General features: G+C 41.0%; 1 protein-coding gene across 1 annotated transcript in view; it reads right to left on the reverse strand.

The window, feature by feature from the left end:
* The window catches only part of nrxn2b (neurexin 2b), a 368,462-nt gene that overhangs the window by 279,448 nt on the left and 67,535 nt on the right, over positions 1–21,479 (reverse strand). Inside the window, exon 7 of the mRNA XM_026328570.1 lies at positions 20,030–20,056. Within this exon, the coding sequence (XP_026184355.1) occupies positions 20,030–20,056 (27 nt within the window). The remainder of the gene's footprint in view (positions 1–20,029; positions 20,057–21,479) is intronic.

Here is a 21,479-nt window from a genome sequence, read left to right on the forward strand (position 1 = left end):
AGTGTGAAGCACATTAACTACAGCACTTGTAGAAAAAAAGCATAGCAACAGTTGGAATGCAAGTCCACTGCCATACTCTGAGGCGGTCGCACCTTAAAGAAGAGTTGCTGAGATTACAAGTGTTGCTCTAAAATTGAAATTGCATATTTTGCATAGACATACAGCTCAGAGCACAAAGGTATCAGTGTTACTCAAACACAATGACGGCCAGAGAAACCACATATTGATGAAGGACCTGTTGCTGGCTCAGTGTGGTATGCTGCTGACAGTGGAGTGAAGTCTCACATCACTACCCTGGTAACATTAAGCAATAAAAAAGCTCAGAGCTAGTGGCCCAGGGTTAAATGAGCCGATAAGCCTTTAATGCAACCACAGGCAAAGAAGTACTTGTTGCTGGCAAAACAAAGGGGGGCGCAGGGCCCAATATAAAAGAGCTTTGTCTTGTTTCCTCTCTCCTTCAATGCATCTACTTTGTTCCCATCTCCTCTCACCCTGTCAATTTTCCTTGCACTCTGTAAATGTGTCACATAGAAGCTGAAGAGGTGACAGGAAGATTTGTAAAAATATCGTGTAAAAATATCCAAGATTGTGGATTATTTTCACTGACTGTGTCAGCACACCATAAATGAGAGGTGTGATGTTTGCGGCCTGTTGCATAATTACCAGCAGTCATCCATCACTGGTTGCTGTGTTCTCTGTAAACAACCTTGATTAATGCAATGGGATCAATGGAATACAAGCCATCAGGTTGTTGCCATCAGTCTCTATTCAGGCTATGTGGTTGCTGCTGTAGCAGCGAGTACTTGAGCACAGCTGTATGATTATTATGTCTAAACCCTAATCAAAACAACTTGAGAGGATGAAGCTGATCATCAGTCTGCAGTGGGCAGTAATGACAACATTTCTATCATGACAATGATGAACAGAAAGATGAGAAAAGTTTGTTTTCTGTTGCTGTGCAGAGATCCAGATGCCTCTCAGACCACTGATGAAAACGCGTGAAAAGTCTGAGATGCTTGAAATAGAAGCACCCACCAACCTCAATATGTTGCCCAGCCCAAGGAATTCTCATATTTCTGTTCAAGTTAGTTATAGAGACTACAACCCTAAGTCTCAAACTAAAAATGACCACTGTGAGAAATGCTTCACTTTGTTTTGTTTTGTTTTTTTTTTTAACATCTGGCATGAAACCAGAGAACTGTGTGGTCCAGCTGACATTCTCACTGTCACTCAGAATCATCCCTAACTGATGTTGTGAGCAGCTTTGCCGACATGCTTTCACTAACAAGTGAATTGAAATCTAATGCCCGCCAGAGGGCTCAAAGTCAGCCAAAGAGGATCGATAACTGCTAGCCAGTGCAGTGGCAAAAACAACTTCACAGAGTAATAGGACCACAGGCAGTCTCTGGCAAGTTCACTACTGGTGCAACAGCAAACAACAGAACCAGCCATGAGTCATGCAGTCATACATGGGGTCATTCGTCAGGGTCACTTAAGCATATGTAGATCTAGAATGTTGAGTGTGTAGGGGTCAGGGGTAACTGCAGGGTGTGTTGGCGAGTCAATGGGTCAAACCCTACTAGGAGGGACTGAATGAAATGATGTGAGCTAACAAGACAGCTTTTATCCCAATCAGCTTAGTCACACGGCTAAGCTACTGACAACAACTTATTGTATTTTGCTTTGCCATGGGAATAAGGGTTTAGAACAACACTAACAATCTTCTTCTCCTTTGGGCTGCTCCCTTCAGGGGTCACCACAGCGAATCATCTGCCTCCATTTAAGCCTATCCTCTGTATCCTCCACTCCCACATCAATAATCCTCATTCCTCCTTCACTGCATCCAAGAACCTCCTCTTTGGTCTTCCTCTAGGCCTCCTTCCTGGCGGCTCTAACCTCAGCATCCTTTTACCAATGTATTCACTGTCCCCCCTGTGAACATGTCCAAACCATCTCAATCTGGCTTCCCTGGCTTTTTCTCTAAAACATCTAACATGAGCTGTCCCTCTGATGTCCTCATTCCTGATCCTATCCATCCTCGTCCCTCCCAGAGACCTCAACATCTTCAGCTCTGCTACCTCCAGCTCTGCCTCCTGTCTTTTTCTCAGTGCCACTGTCTCTAAACCAGACAACATTGCTGGTCTCACCACTGTCTTGTCCACCTTTCCTTTCATTCTTGCTGACACTCTTTTTTCACACATCACACCTGACACTTTCCTCCACCCGTTCCAACCTGCTTGCACACGTCTCTTCACTTCTTTTCCACACTCTCCGTTGCTCTGGACTGTTGACCCTAGGTCCTTAAAATCCTCCACCTTCTTCACCTCTACTCCCTGTAACCTCACCGTTCTACTTGAGTCCCTCTCATTTACATTCACATGTATTTCTACTTCATTCCTCTCCTTTCCAGAGCAAACCTCCACCTCTCTCGATTTTCCTCCATCTGCTCCCTGATCTCACTACAGATGACAATGTCATCTGCAAATATCATAGTCCATGGAGATTCCTGTCTAACCTCATCTGTCAGCCTGTTGTGGAGTAATTGCTAGAAAATCAGACTTGTAACCTGAAAGTTGTGGGTTTGAGTCTCAGGACTGGCAGGAATTATCAGTGGGGCAGAGTGAATAGCCAGTGCTCTCTCCACCTTTTTCTAAAGACACAATGCAGCTCCTTCTGGCCTTCTCTATACTTCTCCATCAGCATTCTCAAAGCAAATATTGCATCTGTGGTTCTCTTTCTTGGCATGAAACCATACTGCTGCTCACAAATGCTCACTTCTGACCTCAGCCTAGCCTCCACTACTCTTTCCCATAACTTCATTGTGTGACACATCAGCTTTATTCCTCTGTAGTTTCCACAACTCTGCACGTCTCCTTTGTTCTTAAAAATGGGCACCAGTACACTTCTCCTCCATTCCTCAGGCACCCTCTTACTCTCCAAGATCTTGTTAAGTCGCCCAGTCAAAAACTCTACTGCCTCCTCTCCTAAACACTTCCATACCTCCACAGGTATGTCGTCAGGACCAACTGCCTTTCCACTCTTCATCCTCTTCAACGCCTTCCTCACTTCATCCTGAGTGATCTTTGCTACTTCCTGCTCCACAACAGTCACCTCTTCTACTCTGTGCTCTCTAACATTTTCCTCATTCATCAACTCTTCAAAGTATTCCTTCCACCTTTCCATCACACTTGTGGCACCTGTCAACACATTTCCATCCCTGTCCTTAATCACCCTAACCTGCTGCACCCATCTCTCTGCTTCTCCAACCTGTACAAATCCACCTCTCCCTCCTTAGTGTCCAACCTATCATACAAATCCTCAAACACCATTTGTTTGGCCTTTGCCACCTCTATCTTCACCTTACGCTGCATCTCCCTGTACTCCTGTCTGTTCTCTTCTGTCCTCTGTGTCCCACTTCTTCTTAGCTAACCTTTTCCTCTTAACACACTCCTGAACTTCCTCATTCCACCACCAAGTCTCCTTATATGCTTTCCTCTTTCCAGATGACACACCAAGTACCCTCCTACCTGTCTCCCTGATCACTTTAGCTGTAGCTGTCCAGTCATCTGGAAGAACCTCATGACCTCCCAGAGCCTGTTTCAGCTCCTCCCTGAAAGCCACACTCTTCCTTTTTCAACTTCCATCACTTGGTCCTCTGCTCTGCCCTTGTCCTCTTCATCTTCCTCACCACCAGAGTCATCCTACACACCACCATCCTATGCTGTCTGGCTACACTCTCCCAGTCACTAATTTGCAATCACTGATCTCTTTCAGGTTGAAACATCTGCTCAAGATGTAATCAACTTGTTTCTCCTGCCTCCACTCTTATATGTCACCCTATGCTCCTCCCTTTTCTGGAAAAATGTGTTCACTACAGACATTTCCACCCTTTTTGTGAAGTCTACCACCATCTGTCCTTCTGCATTCCTGTCCTGCATACCAAACTTACCCATCACTTCCTCATAACCTCTGTTTCCCTCACCAACATGTTCGTTGAAGTCTGCCCCAATCACCACTCTCTCCCCACTAGGGATACCCCGAATCACCTCAGCCAGCTCCCTCCAGAATTTCTCCTTCTCTTCTAACTCACATCCTACCTGTGGAGCATAACCACTGACAACATTCAACATCACACTTTTTCCTACTCCATTCCTCTTTCCATCCACACCATGATAAAACAGCTTGAACCCTGCTCCTAATCTATAGGTCTTGCTACCTTTTCCACCAGGTCTATCCACCTTTCTTCTCTCCATTATATCAGCCAACTCTCTAGTTTTCCCTGACAAAGTTCCTACATTCAAAGTCCCTACTCTAAGTCCTACACTCCTGCCCTTACTCCTCTCCTTCTTTGCTCAACAGTAGTCCAACTTCCATTGGCACCCTATAAGTCAACAGCACCAGTGGCGGTCGTTGTTAAACCGGGCTGCGACCGATCCAGTATGGAAGTCATATTTGTGATTTCCATGTTTGATTTGGCTTAAATTTTACGTCGGATGCCCTTCCTGGCACAACACTCTGCATTTACCTGGACCAGCACATGAAGACACTGGATTGTGTCTCCCTGTGGTTGCATTTTAGAACAACACTAACCATATTAACAATTTATGTATTATAAAACAATGTAGCATGAAATAATGAAAGTCCATCTGTAATCAGCCATTCTCAAGTATGGAATACAGTAGTGACACCCCGTTCAAGCACTGTGATTCAAATTCTCTGGAAAAGAATGTAATTATACAGAGCTAGTTCACAGGACTGCCGGGATCACAAGTTTGCACAAAGCCGCACATATTCAAACTTTTGCACATGCACACTTGTATGCACCCGGACTGCAGTGCAATTAAATTGGTCTCAAGAAAGATCCACACATTTGTAATGATTGGCTTCTGTGTGGATTCAAATCCAAGAGAGGGTAACGTTGTCTCCATTAACTCCCTGCTTAGATTGGCTGAGAGATGCTGTAACTAAAGTGGGAATATGTGTATGTGTAGTATAAGGTGGTGGCTTGGTGGAATGTAGTGTTACCTCACAGCAAGAAGGTCCTGGTTCGAAACCCTCTGTGTGGAGTTTGCATGTTCTCCCTGTGCTTGCGTGGGTTTTCTCCAGGTACTCTGGTTTCCTCCCACAGTCCAAAAACATGTATGTCAGGTTGATTGGTGACTCTAAATTGCCCATAGGAGTGAGTGTGAGTGTGTGAGGTTGTTTGTCTCTATGTGGCCCTGTGATGGACTGGGGACCTGTCCAGGGTGTACTCCTACCTTTCACCCAAAGAGAGCTGGGATTGGCTCCAGCAGATCCCTGTGACCCTCGATAAGAATAAGCAGGTGTAAATGATGGATGGAAGGATAGAATAAGTACAGGATTATTCATGTTCATGATTAGTGTTTTGCTACCAGGTGACGGACCTCAGGCAACCCCCTGTTGTTCACCCATCTGGGAAAGCACATTGTATAATAAATACACTGTCCTAGTCATACACAGAGGTAAGTACATATGGGTGCATACACTTTTGATTATAAAAAGTGAAAGAAGAATATCTTGCAGGATTGTTATCCCATGCATAGCACTGAATGATGATAATGATGTTCATAACACAATTTGGAAACGCCTTTGCAATCAGGACCATCACTAGTAGGGGCTGCATAAGACAATTTTCTTGAAAACCTTAGTGAACTTTTCAGTATTCAGCTACTGGATCTCAACATGCAAGTGCAAACAATCACTCTCAGTATTTCTAAATATTTTATGAGTATTTGTTATTGGTCCTTTATTGACTCTATCAATTAAATTATAAGAATAACAGCTTGTGTTAAGAGATGGATTTCCATGTAACAAAAGTAACTTCAGTTCCCTAAGCAGGGAAGTAGTAGGCGTTTCTTAGGTATACTGTAGGTACTGTAGGCTATGAACTGAGGCTACATGCTTTACTTGCTTCCTACATTTGTAGGAGGTGTGTGAGAATGAGAAAGAGTGTAAAAGCTTGCACCTCTGTTCAACCTTGCACAGGAGAACAGTACATGCTGTGCACAATACATCTGATGCATCTCCCACACACAAACATGCCACTCTGCTTTCCTGCTGTGCAATCATACCAGTGCTCCTAATTGGACCATTGGGGGTCTGATTGTGCATGTGTGAATATGTATGTGTGTGTGTGTGTGTGCGCTGATGACAGATAAAGAGAATGAGAAAAAGAGAATGGGACCCATTTTCAAAAAGGTCTTGTTAAAATTTTAATTAAGGTCTTAGGTTATAGCATTGGTGGTGAGGGGTTGAAAAAAGAGCATAATGAGAGGGCACCCTGTGTGGAAATGAATGTGTGATGACCAAAAGATAAAGAGAGAGCTGCAGCGTCAGCACTGCTGCTTTCTCAGCCAAGAAACCTGCAGAGGAACACCACAGGATAACTTGATAACACGTGTTCCTGTGTGAGTGTGGGTGTGTGTTTTCTACCTATGTAACCTATGCGAATGTGTGTTTGTCATACCTGTATTGTATATCACATACAACAAACATATTGAGCTTTGAGTACTTGTACTTTGGATTTACATATTTTTCGATGTTGGTTTTAGTGTGTGAATATATGTGGTGTTGAGTGTGTGTTGCCCTTTATGTGCCAACCCCATGTCCCCTCTCTCCTCTGCCATCTGTGCTTCTGGCACGGCTCCTTAGTGTCGGTAATGAAGAGGAACGCCCCACCCCCTTCACACATTCACTCACTTACACACACTTTCTGTCGTCTCCATGTCTTCTGTCGTCTCCATGTCTGTCTCTATAACAGTACTTTCCTCCTTCAACACACTTCACCTGCAAATGGCTCTGCTGCACTTTTACACACACACACACACACACACACACATACATAAATTGACAAACAACAGATCTGTCCCAGGTATCTCTGCTTTTGTAACACCCTCAAGAACTGCATCTTCTCTGAATCCGCTTGACTTGTTATTGATTCTTTTCTTTTTTTTTTTAGAGCCTCACAGCATGTTGTCTCCTAAGTTCAAACGGCTGAATGCTCTCCTCCCACCCAAATGAACAAATCCTATAAATACTGCATATCTCATTGCTGCACTGTGAAAGGGACCCCTGAGGTGTTCTGAAACACACACTGATAACCTACCCCAATGCAAGATTACACGTTTATACACATACTCTCAAAAAGACACACAGTGAGTTACTGAGACCAATGTGTTGACTTTTTTTTTCTTTCGGTGGTTGTGCAATTAATCGAATTTTGATTTCAATTTCGATTTTGGGTCTCAACGATAACAAAACTCAAGAAAAAAACAATTATTCCATTTTTCAAGTTGTTTGGAAGCCTGAACTCTCCCGGCCTATATTGTTGCTGAAACAAGTCACATATGTAGTATCTGGCGGCATTTACAAATCAGCGTGAGTGAAGATGGCAGAAAGAGAGCAGTCACAGACGTCTTTGGTTAACAAAAGAGGTAGAAGCAATTCTGTTGTTTGGGAAGCGGACGTGGATCAAAAACATATTATGTGAAAGATTTGCTACGTGGTAGCGTCACACCACAAATCTTTTTTAACCATCTAAAATTTAAACACATGCCAACATATGACCAACTAATAAAAAAGAAATAAAGAGCAACAAATAAGATATATATGTATTTATACATTTGAATATATTTTATATTATTTGTTTTAAGGATAATTCATTGTTTTGTTCAATAAAGGCAATATATTTCCAAAGTCAATCTGTAATTGGGTAAAATAATCGTGATTTCAATAATGACCAAAATAATCGTGATTGTGATTTTTTCCATAACTGAGCAGCCCTACCCCTTAGCCAAACAAAAAGAATCATAGCTACCTCATATTAAACTATCACACTTCCAACCCTCTTCCCAGAACCCCCCCACACACAGGCAATCTCCTACAGTACCTCACCTACAATGTGAACACCTATATGCCATGATGTAACAAGAAAAAAATAGACAAGTGAACTCTGACCTCTGGTTGGCGATCAATCAGGACATCTCTAAACATATTTAAAGTTTCGTAACACTGCATCAGTGAAAACGTATCTATTTCATTGAATCATCAATACTTAACATTTTGGTTTGACTTAGTCAGGTTTTTGAAATTAATCTTATTTGTCGATTAAAACACCAGCCTTTATAAATGTCAGCATGGTCTTTTATGCATTATGTGCTTGCAATTAATTTGCATGATAGACTACCAGCTGTATTACCTATTCTATAACTAGTAAGGTCGACAGCTAAGCTGCTTTTCATAAATGTATTTACTGAGTCTCTACAGAAAACAAACACGCTCTCACACTCCATCACACCCTTGTTTATGCTCTGGACCACTTTGAGGGCAGTAGTTCAGGAGATTTTTGGATGGTGTGCCTCGCCAAACTCCAAGCCCGATGCCCTTTTCGTCATGCTTGCCTCCAATGAGTTCTCCCCTGGGCAAACTCAGCCCAAAGCAGATGGGTTGGTTCAGCATGGCAACACACCAGCTGACACAGTGGCATGTCAAACAAGCGGCCACAGGCCTGGGCATGGTGAGCGCAGCCATACTGTACCACCGTATGGGAATAATGTGCACTGATATAACACTGGACAGACAGAAATATTGGGATGAGTGATGAATGATGAATTTACCCACAAATCAATATTAAAAGATACAAGCACAATATGTTTACAGGGCAATAAAGAAATAAATAAAAAATCTCTACAAATGAAGAAGTAAGCCAGATGTAGGTGCAAAGCTAATATAACTCAAAAAGCACAATGCACGGTGTTCCTTCAGGTTAAAAAAAGAATCCAAGAGTAAAAGAGAAAAGGAATCAGCAGAAACAGGCTCTAGCTTATGAAAATCATGGTGTACTTTTTTTTTTTAAGGGAAGTACTGCTGAGTTTCCATCATGGTTTGGGCCTACTGTGGGCCTGGACAGTTTGCCATCAGAGTCCCCAAGTTTATTAGGGTATCTTGCAAGATAACATCAGGATGTCTGTCCACCAGCTGAAGCTCAGAAGAAGATGGGTGATGTAGCAGGGCAATGACTTTAAACACTGAAGTAAATCTACTACAGAATGACTTCAAACTAAGAAAATCCACCATCTGTAGTGGCCCAGTGAAAGCCCAGACCTTCACATATTAGAGATGCTGTGAAATCATTTCAGAAGAACTGTTCATACAAGAGTTCTAAAAACTATGAATGTTTATTGGGTGTGTTCAATAAACACACACAACTTTGTGTGTGCTATTAATTCAAACACACTGAGTCAGTCTATATTTGTGACCTAAATGAGGAAGCTATTTTTTCACCAATTAATGCAGAAAACAGGGTCATTTCAAGGGATTTAGATGCTTTTTTGTGCCGTGAATGTGTGTTAGGCCTGAAAGTATACACACACACCAATAACTACAGTACTTAGCAGATTGTGGTCAAGCCTCAAACTTGGATGCAGCAAGCACTGCTACACATATGCCCAAACACACACAGTCCTCACAACAATCCTCTCTACACACTTCACACACTGTCCATCAGACAGCAAAAAGGGCACACACACAAATCTATACTACAATAGCTCTGGCACACACTCTCATTTACACACCAACACTGACACACACACACACTCCCCCGTCCTCTGCAGACAGTGATGATGGCCTGTGTTTGGGAGGTTAATAACTGTTTGCTCCTCACAACCTTCACACTTGATTACTCCAGTCGACTGGTGTCTGGATGGGGAGCCACAACTCCAGGACACCAAAGTTCTCCCTGCAGCCACTCATATGCTAACCATATTCATTAGAAATGTTAATGTGAAGGACGCTGTGAACATAGTGGTATGGGTCAAATTCCTTATGAAATGCAAACGTGACCTTAAAAGATATTGAGAAGAAATTCCCACCTTTGTTGTGTTAGGAAATGGTTTATCAATGGCTTTAACCAAAAACACAAAACTAAAGTACATCTTGGCAAAAGCACTCCAGAGGTACTTAGAAACATGTTTATTCATTCAGTTTTAAGCAATTCAGTCTGGGCTTCCTACATCAAATGATCTAGTCTCCTTGGCCCAGTGGGTGAAATACTATAAACTGTGGGAATAGTGTGCTCAACTGTGTTGTATTTTACTGCACAGTAGCAACTGCCTCATTTTGAACCACTGTGGGGAAACTCTGTTAGCTTGGTACAATTTGTCAATCTGTGTGGACACCACATATGTCTCATTTTGTTGGGCTAAAGGTTAGAGGAGTGCAGCAGGTCAGACTGTGATGATGCTGGGCAGCTTCCAGGCGTGCATGTGTATAACTACTAATGTGATAAGCACATTCATGTACAAATACAGGTTACTTCTTTACCAAGCTATTTCTGTACGTGTATATGTAATACTGACTTTGCTTAAATATCAACTGTCTCTTCTGAGGAGGGAAAACTACTTGCTAAAGTACTACAAGTGAAGCACAGAAGCATGGTGCAAATGCACATTAAACAATTAACGTAATTTATCAAATTCAGTTTACATATGACAGTTTTCGATGTAAGGCACAGTATAACTGAGTTATTGTTCACTGGTTTTAAAATGTTTCTACGATGTAAGCCCTAATAGATAGTTGATGGTGGAAAAAAAAAACTGCTCTCCACAATCCAGATTCCTGAGCTGTTTATGTGGCTAAAATTCAATTTAGAGAGGCAGGACTATGCAAATGAGATCTTATTCAGAGAGCCAGAGGTGCTATTTTATGATTCATGACCAGCAACTGTGTTAACTTCCTTCATTGACTTTCAGATTCAGAAGTGTCTTGTTTAAAAATGAGCCAACCAAAGGCTAAATTGAAAAGCATGTTTTGCCACACAACCTATACCATTTACTTTATACGTGTGAATTTTCATATCGTACTTTTTTTTTCTTTATACTGCAGAGAGCATTGCAGCATCATTTACCAAAAGGTCAATTACAGATACCATATGTAGGAATGGCAGTAGAAATGACTTGGTGAATGAGATGGCTGAGGGTTCTTCGATGGAGGCAAGTGACCCATATAGAAGTATTTTTCTGTAGCAAAGGAAGATAACAGCCGTAGTTACATAAAACTGCAGGAGTTAATACGGTTTCTATGACGAGAGCCAGAATTTACTTGGCTCTTTAGTGTTATCAGGATAAGACTTTTGACGATAATGCCATTTGGCTCCTATCTTAAGATATCATATTTTCTATCTCAAAGGAGTGCTGGCCTATCGCTACAGATCAAATAAAAAGCTGGATATATTTGTGTGCATGTATGTGTGCACACAAGTCTGCCTGCACGTGTGCCATATAAATGGCAGCCTTCTGCTAACAGCTAACATGCCATGATGGAAATGAAAAATATGAGCAGATAGTCCTGATAAAAATGCAAGGAGACATCTACATCAAGACCCTGCTCTATCTATCACTGTTTTCCTCTTCTCTCTCCTCATTTTGTTGCTGCTCCTGAATATATTTCCTGATCTTTCTTTCCCCCGTGCACCTTTTTTCAGCTTTTCTAACCTACATTTCAGCACCTTTAATCTATCAAGTTCTACGCCTGTAAAGCACCCCTTGTTTTACTCTGTGTTTTACCTCTGAGAACACAGGTATTTCTTGGAGGAGTGTAGATGGGTTGCATGTCTTTGTGTGGGTGCACTGGAGAAACAGTGGAGAGGAAAGCAAGGGATCTGGGATTCAGCTGAGGACACTGCCTCATGCTGACAAAACAGCCCCCCTGTGGCCACATTCGATGCATCTCCTGCATGGTGCCTCAACATAAACAGGGACACCAAACACAGAAGGCAGCCAAACCTATGTATGAATACGAAACTATGTGTGTTACTGTGTGAGTGCTTATGATGGTGTTGAGGGATTATGAGAGCAGTAAGAACAGAGAGGGGTGCAGAAAACAGATTATGACCCCCAGCCATGATCATCTACGCCTGCCACTTTGACCCCCCTGCCAATTACAGAGATAAGGCAGCCTCTGCCTGTGTGCATGCACACACTGGAGTCCACCTCTGAAGCAAAACAAGTGCGTCTTGCTCACACACAAATGATTTGTATTCACTGTTAGCTATCAGGGGCTACACACATGCTCTCTCCTACTGTTCTCACCCCTGTGTGGGAGGGCTATACTGGTGCTTTAGCATACATGACAGGATAACTACTGTTCATAGCTTCTAGAATTGCAGATGGTCACCACAAGAAGACATATTTGAGTTGCAAAGAGGACAGCAGATTGATTTCAGGAAGTTGGAAACGAATCATAATTTTTTCTCTTCTGAGATTTAAAGCTTCCTTCAGAGCTTCAAACACAGAGCAACAGCCTTCTTCCCTTTTGTACCACCGTCTGTACCCTCCATCCCTGCTTTTCCTTTTCATGCTCACTCTCCACCGCATGCTACTTATCAGTTTGTCAACTCATTTCTTTTTTCCCTCCCCCCTCCTAACATCTCTCTCTGTCTCTCACTCTAGAAAAGGGTCCCAGGGGGATGCTGATTTATGATTTGAACTGCATTTCCCAGCATACAGGAAGGCATGGTCCCATGGGACAGCCATCAGTCCTGAGAGGCAGTATAGGTTTCGACAGCTCCAGGTTGCTGCCGGTTCTCTCATTAGAGTCTGTGTAATGAGCCCACATTTAACCCACTATCAGTGCCACTCAGCACGGAAGAGGCAGCAGCATGGACTGAGGCAATATTGGTATGGCAGCCACATCCTAATTCAACACAAAGGTCTTGTGCTCTAAGAAGTGATTGAGATCTCAACATTTTTTGACAACCTTCTAAGATTGACAATAGTTCTTATCTTACTTGCCAACTTTTAATTTTGCCAAATTAGACTTAGCATGACTATGATTCTGATTGAAACCTTAAAGCACAATCAGAGGACTCCCCTTTCTCTGAAGACTGTACAGCCACCCTTCATTACTGTATATTTTACTTATCTCCAGTTTATTTAAGCAAGGGCCAGCAGAAAACAGAGTAGATAAATACTATGGCATCCAGATAACAGCTGTGCATTTTAGCCCCTATTTTTATGTAGGCTACATGTATCTTATTCTGTTAAGCTACAGTTCTGCTACTTTTAGGTCCACTAAAAGTCATAACACCCTTAGAACTGCAAAAACGTCATCAGCTCAATGTACTCAAAACTCAGCTCGATACCGCCTCAGCTCAGTAATCTCAGAAATTGACAAAATTGAAAAAAGTAAACCAGACTGAGAATGAATTGCTCAAGAGGCAAAACTGGCCATGTCAAAAATATTAACTGTGTTGGATCTGTTTAAATCACAGCTTGTTATGGGTAAAGATACCTTCAACCACATGCCTGCCAAAGCTGAATCTCTGAAATGTTCAATACAAAAAACACACTTTCAAGGTCCCTGAAGGCACTGAGCAAGACAAACCTGTCACCCTCCTGCTCAACATGCTCCTCAAGCTGTTCAGTGGACCAAGAGGCCAGAATGGTCTTCTCAATCAGGCTAGCTCCCAGTACTTGACCAGGCTCCAGATGAAAAAAAATGCACCTTTCTTTTTTCACATTCCAAGTTAAATTATTGAAATCATGGCCAGAGTACTGGTATACAGTGGCACATTGGTGTAAATAATTTAATGAGACAATAAGACAAGACAATGAGGGGAAGGAAGGCAGTCTCCTCACCCAGTTAGGTCTAGTGTGCAGATTGCCTCAGGTGTCTCATGTTAGAGAGCGGAGAGAGGAGGGAGAGGGGGAGAAGTAAATAGAAAAGGAAAAACTACAAGGTACAGTGCCATCCTTGTTAGATCTTTATTCACCCAGTTTTACTTATAACCCCAGCCTTCCTCAGCTCCATGTTCTTTCTTTTTCTCTTACTCTTTCTGTTCTTTCATCTGTCAGCGGTCATGAGAGCCTGTCCCATAACAGCCATGCTTGACTTTGTCAATTTAGGTTTCTTCACCATCTCTGCTCCCTATTTATAGTGTGCGGCTTTGCGATCAACAGTGAAGAAAGGGAGATAATAGTTCGGGAAACGTCTAAGCTGATGAACACACTGAATCGAAATGGAGCAGTACTTTAAAAATAGCAAAATAAATGATATAAGACTAAGCTTGGTAAGGTCAGTGGTTTTCATACAGCTGTGGTCCATCAGCTTCCCACCATGTAAGACTATTGCCCTTTCATTTGTGAGTATGTGGCAATAAAAGCTCTTTGGCTCAACTGTGCAATTATGTGCAAGGGGGGAACATTTTTGCTTATTGTCTCGCTTTTGAGTTACTTTTAACAGCAACAAATACATAAATGTCTGCATGTACAATATATAACACACTGTGTTGAAATGGATACTATGAGCTGCCAGGAGGTTTGATTAAATCTTGTGTGTGTTTACATTAAGTATGGTGTCTCACTGGTGTTTAGCAGTGTGTTAGTACTGCACAGTAAGCGTTAACTTTATTTAAACTTGTTAACTACATGGAACTGCACAATTAATTACTGTTGTCCATCGCTGAACTAGATGATTGCTTTTAACATAAATCTATTTCTATCAAATGATTTCTCTGAGGGTGCACAGATCTAAGGCATTATGTTAATTACACGCTCCTCTTATTGGCTCATTGCATCACATTTGGCCTGGAGTTTTGGAGGATAAAATGAACATTAAATAAAAAGAGATATCCTCCAATGGAGCAATAAATTGCCTTTAAAAAATCAAATCCCAACCCAAGTATCTCCAAAATAAATTTTATACAGTTTAACTGATACATACTCAAACTTCACAAACTGTAGGATGTGCTGTACACTGAGGGAAACTTCTAGTGCCTACTGCAAATCCATCTTTGACATCTATTTGGCTGAGATAGGACATGATGACTCATGATTTAAGTGAGCGATTGGAAACTCATTTAAATTCAATATTTGAGATTCACAGAGAAAGTGAGAGCCATCTGCCTGTATATGAGTGAGAAAGAGATCGGGCGGCAGATAAGCAGCCAATTCAATAAAAATCACACTGAACAAACCATCCATTCAAATTTAAAATGGCCGTGACACCTGCCGTGTCTGAACTCATGTACTGTGTATCAGCAGTGAAAATTGTTACAGGGCTACATGAACTCTGCTAAATATGGCAATAGTCGCAACTGTGCAAAACAGCTGGGGGAGGAAGGTGACACCTGACAACCTAGGTGGGAGCAATTAAGACAGAGGGGTGACAGATTAAGTCAGAGGAATATACTGCATTTAAGTGTATGTATGGGTAAAACCTTAGATTATCTTGGATAGCATTGGATAGAAATGTGCTCATCTCTGGTATTATTATGGAACATAATTGGTCTATGGTGTTAAATAAAACATTAAAAATGACCAACCTATAGTCACTTAGCTGAAAAACTGCTCAATTACAGGAAAAGAAGAGCGTCACTGGAAAAATATACTGAGGCATTTAGTTACTACTAAATGAAAATCAGTATAATTTTGTACATGCTTCCAAATAGATCGATTTGCTTGTCTTACCCTGCCTCTTGCAATTAATTTGATCCATCCATCCGTCAACACTATCCTTAGAGGGTCCTCCACAGAGAACACCCTGGCCTGCTGTGGGTTTAAACCCATAACCCTATTAGTGTGAGTTGACCATGTTAACTACTGCTACACCATGCCACTTCAAATGAGCAACATTAGCTGCACTCACTGGTTCACACTACTGGTCAATATAATTATATGGAAATATGCTTCTGCCACAGTTTCTGCCCTTTAAAAAAAAAACACTGCTTGCTGGGAAAGAAATCTGTAACTAACACAGAAAGGTTTGGGTTGTTGAGAAGATCAGCTGCAGTTGCTAAAGCTTGGAAGACATACTTAAATTACAGTGAAAATAAATAAAATTGCATTTACGTGTTACAAAGTAAGATAACATTCCCAGGAAATCTAATTTTTACTCACTTGTTCTGGTTTAATATCTGACCTTGCTGCACTGATCTACAGGTGTACTCCAGGACACTGACATCACTTTTGTGTGTCGTTACAGGTGAAACAAAGCACACGAGTGACCACACACTTTTATTAAAAAAAAATCCTATGTGACCCTATGACTCTATGTGCTTTCTCTGAGACTTGACTGTCACCAACAGATATCTGGTATATTGATATGCTTTGGAGTATATGTCACTGCAGCAAGGTGGGATATTAAGCTGCTGGAGGTCAGATAAAACAAGATATTCAGGGGGTGTTAAGTTCCTCTTTAATGTCTAGTCCTCTGCCATTATCTTTTTAATAGCACTGATTGATGCATCTTTCCTGTGTCATTGTGGCAGGTCAGGCAGTGTCGGTAAATGAGCTGCTCTGGGACTTTAATTCAGTCATTTGGGCACTTTTAATTCAGTTGGTTTGATTTAAAATTCACTGACTATACTGTTACACAGTGTAACATATTACCTTTGGTGTGTTTAAAGCTAAAATACTCAGCTTTTTGATATTCAACTTAACGTGATAAATCACTGACCTGGCTTTTTGCTTTGTGTGGAGCTGACTGTCCTGCTTTGTGTCTGAAGTAAAACCTGCACAACCATGTAGCACAACAGAGGGTGGACACAGTTTTGACAACACAGTTTGTCAACACCGACAGAGAAGTAGTGAGTGGGCCCTGCACTCCACGTCTGAGCTGTTTGAGGACACACAGGGGCCTTTGACAGAACCTCTCCACATTAAGATAAGTTTTGGGAGATATTTCTAGTAAATAAGGTATACTGTATACCGAAAGATTCCTTTTCTAAGCATGCAGCGATTTCTCACAACAGGGCTAGATTTGATTAAAAAAGAAAAAAGAAAAAATAAAGAAAATGCCTGTTCACTTTAAAAAGCTGAGAAACCAAAAATTAAACATAAGATTAAACAAAGCCATGTCTCCTTTGACTTCCAAACACCTTCATATGGCATGTCTGATATAAATAGTTATGGACAACACCCCACAAGATTAAAGTTCAGAAGTGTGGGTTAGGGTTTGATAACACTTCACTGCCAGTGCTCAAAACATAAGCAAAAAAACCCACACAATCAATGTGTAGGTGACACCACCCTTTGTCCCACTGAGCCCCACCCACTTCAAACCAGGGAGGAAAACACAGATATAAAATAAATACACACACACAGAATAATTTTCCATGAAATAACAAAAAACTAAATTTTGTGATCAAACCCTATTACTCAACATAACGTATGAGTGAGAAAATATGCCTTTCACAGCCTTATTGGATATCCACTACTATAGAATTATAGTATTGGCAAGCAACACAGTACATCACATCGGTGTCGGGTTGGTCTGGAACTGCATGTCTGTGTGTTCACATTGTGTCAGTTGCACAGGCTCAGCTGACTCTTGTTTGACAGTTGTTGGAACCTTACCTGAAACTGGCCATTTTAGAAAAGCCTGAATGTCCATAACCACCTACATCAGAAAGAGCTGAATCACTGAATGCACAAGAGAATGAATTCATCTAATGCTGCACATCACAACATGCTGCACATCACAACATGCTGTGTCACCTGAAGAAAATTAATCCAAAATAAATTACAAAACCAAACTTAGACATACAGTTTCCATCCAAGTCTTGTGCCTTTCAGCAACAAGGTAAAAAGTTGGAGTATGGATGTCAGGGGAGTGCACAGCAGATTTTCATATGAAAGACTAGACTTCAGCCTCCAGCTCTGTGATAGACTGGTGATCTGGCCAGGCTGTATTTCACCTCTTGCCCGATGTCAGCTATGATTTCATATCTTCTGTCTTAGAGTTAGAACTTAACTAGGCCAAAAGGTATGACACTAGCAGACAGAATGCTTGTGTCCAAACATACAGGCCATATGTCATGCCAAATCTCATTTCACCTAATGCTAAAAGAAAGTGCTGCTGAAAGTAAACCTCCCCAAAGGATATCATCAGCCTGATGCCCTGACCTGACTGGAGTTCTGCTCCATATCATCCAGTTGCATTAGTTGTGAGAACCAGGTCATAATATACTGCAATACAAACACAAGGCTCATCCTTTACTTCCTAAGCCCCGCAAAGCACTCCAAAATCCACAAATAATAAGATCAAAGGGTCAGAAGTTGACATGCTGTAATTTTAGCAGGGGCAGCAATAGTAACACCAGAGCAGACTGCAACACAGTGCTGTACAGCTAAAACCATAAAGTGTCAGTGGTTATACTAATGATTCAGTAGAACTTCACGTGTCCAAAAAACAGATTTCATGTCACCCTTCTAAATATTATCAAACTTGCCAGTACTTTGACAGCAAATTATGATATAGTGTTGTGATGCTGAAAATAAGGTGCATGGGATCAGTGTTTGTTTCAAAATCAAGCTACAGATCTCTAAAAACAATAAATTCCATACAGTGAATCAAAAACACTTATTTTTTTTGCATACTTGTGTGCTCTGTTTAGTGTCAATATAAACACCTCCCTTTAACAGCAGGCGTTTGGGTGGATATATTAACAGTAGTCCCCTTATTCATGCTCGCAACGTCTGGTCAAAGGTAGTACTGTTTCTCAAAACATGGTATTTTTGTTTTTTCAGATATTTCTCATATTAGAACATACAAACTTGTTGTGACCTCAACCACAAGATAAGATCGTTTACAATAATGCACAGTAGAAATAGCCTAACAGGCAAATGGGTAACTGTGATGGGAGTGTTGTGATTAAAAAGAAAAAAAAAAAAACAACTTCCATGAGTCAGTCCACGAGTCCTTCCCGCTGCAAAGAGATCAGGCAGTATTCCCAGTGCTTGTACGACATCTAGTGGTCAGCCTGGTGTATGGCTATCTCCTGAGCATTATTTGAATGTGTCATGTCAGTGGTTCCAGATATAATAACTGCAATTCATCATAAGCTAAGGCCACTTCTGTGCTCACAGAGGCTTTTTGAAGTTTGGGATTGCATTTCATAAAGTCTGACATAATCAGTGATCAACTGCATTTTAAGTGAAGGGAATGTGACACATAGAACATGAACAAGAGAGGTTCACAAACAAACACATTTGCATGAGTCTGAAGCAGCACATTTGACTGATTTTCTAACCTGATGCCATATACAAATGCTGATCCTTGTCCAAAACTTTTTTGGACGGTAGAAAAGCAAATAAAATTTACATTCATTAATTCTTAATTGCACTGTGCATTAGGTGCACAAAAGCAATCCCCTGCCTTTCTCTACCGAGACATTTTAAAAACTGAAAAAATACACACAGACACACAAGCATTGTGGCAAACACAAGGTTTTCTCCATTTTTGTCACCGTGGCTGGTAGCACCTACCTGTGGCCTAGTTGCTCAATTGTCAGTGGCTATGATAGAAATAACAGTTTCCTATCATTCTGTCAGCATGGGGCAGAAAAACATTAGCTTTCTACAAAAACAAGCACACACCAGGTGGTGCCGTCTCTCAGTGGATAAGCAATTAGCTTTCTGGGGGCCAAATCTACAGTTTGTCCCACATACAAAACAAGCAACACCTGTGTGTGCAGTCATGTGGAGCTGAAACTCAGCGCTGCATAATAGAAAATAGGAACATCCAACAGGGGAGTGTCAAGTTGCCCTTTTCTGAATGTGTTTTTGGAGAAAGTTGACAGGAAAATGAATAGAATGACTAATCAGCAAGGGAGAGGCAATTAAATAATTTTTCAGTCCTGACGTTTGTGAAATGAAATATCCTGATAATTATATAAGTGAAACATTAATTAGATGTGTGACAAAGAAGGGGAAATTAAAGTGACAGAACTTATGGACAAAAGAAAAATACAACATAGATTGCATAAAGAGGTGGGAGAGACACAAACTAGGAAGGAAAAATGCCAATGAGATAAAAAAAAAAAGAAAATTCAATGATGCTTATTCAAAAGTAAGACTTCCAATGAAAAATAAATAAAATAAATGGATGGAAAAATATATGTTGAGACAGATGTCACTCATCATGAGTTCAAGATAGAGCAGAAAAGGGCCACTGCACAGAATTAAGATGAGATATATACATTTTAGTCAGAAAAATGGATAGAACCACTTACTGAGGCTACAGTCTATCCTGATACAATCTGGCGGGAGAGAGAGCGAAATGGTGAGATCAAATAAAAAGAAAAGGAGAAAGAGACAAAGAAAGAAAGAGGAGAAAGGATAAAGAGAAAAAAGACATTTTACATCCTTCAAGGTACATTCTGCAGACAACCAAGCATTTCTCTGGGGCCACCATCCGGGGACACGCTCTGAGTCAGTATCACCCTTTTCCTTCATCAATCCCATCATCCATCCCTCCTTCCACCCAATACCCCCAAAGCACAGCAACAGAAGGCAAGACACCATTGGACCTATACAGTAAAACAGCACGGTTCAGTTGCTACCTCATGATGACCCCTCTGCTTTCATCATATTTTTAAAAATTTACTACTCAAAGTTCTCCATTGTCAAAAGATGAACACTAAATTGAAATAATGTGATTTGAAAGATTTAGTTTACTTGGAATTATAAAAGGTTCTGTCTGGGTTAGGTACAGTTCTGAAACACTGAGCAACAACTATTTAACATTCATGCACCTTTCATCCTTTTTAAACTTTTATATGATTTGCTTTTACCTTTGTAAACCATGGTAGTCTTAGCAATCTTAAACAAAGCATATAATATTTCACCCATAAATATATATCATTAGCTTCTTTAAAACATTCATAGGGTCTAATAGTTTTAACTTCACAAAGAGATTTGGCCATAATGAGATTCCTAAATAAATTTAAGGTGCTTGTTGTCATGACTAGGATTGCAAAGAAACACTGTGAAGCTGTTATGTTCACACTGTGTACAAATACCTTTTTACCTGAATCACTAGCAGATGCTATGTCTTGCAACTTTAACCTTAGACCCTCTCCCTTGCAATTTGAGATGCACTTGCCTTCTGCAGCACTTTGAGCACGAGAAACCCAACAGTGTAAATGACAAGAAAGGGTGATCTGCACATCCCAGCCACCTCATGCCTGGTGCACAGAAACCACATGAAATAAAACTGTACTATTTGCTACAAGTGATGCGACAAAAACACAGCTGTGTTGTCAGCAAATCTTTGTCCTTCAACTGGAATGCTAACATAAGTAAATATTCACTCTGATTAAGTGTCACAGAGCAGGAAATCAGCATTGTTCTGTGTCTTAACATGACCATTGCACCCCCTTACTAATTCTGTGTAATTAGTAAACCTCCTTAGAGACCTCATCTAGAGACCATACATTTATTTTTCCCACCAGAATTACATATTTTGAAATTATCTTTTTGCTATTTTGGCTCAATAGTGGCTGAAACGACATGTGCATGTGGCAGTGTGGTTGGGTTGTGGTCTCGAGCTGTCAACCGCTACAGAATAGTGGACACAAACAGCCAGGGACCGGCATCACTCTGTAGAGATGTGGGGCAATTTAAGGTAAAAGAAGAAAATAAATATCTACAAAATAATATTGCACAATCCATACAGTGGAA

The sequence above is a fragment of the Mastacembelus armatus genome, chromosome 18 (genome assembly GCF_900324485.2).
Source record: "Mastacembelus armatus chromosome 18, fMasArm1.2, whole genome shotgun sequence".
Taxonomy (NCBI): Eukaryota; Metazoa; Chordata; class Actinopteri; order Synbranchiformes; family Mastacembelidae; genus Mastacembelus; species Mastacembelus armatus.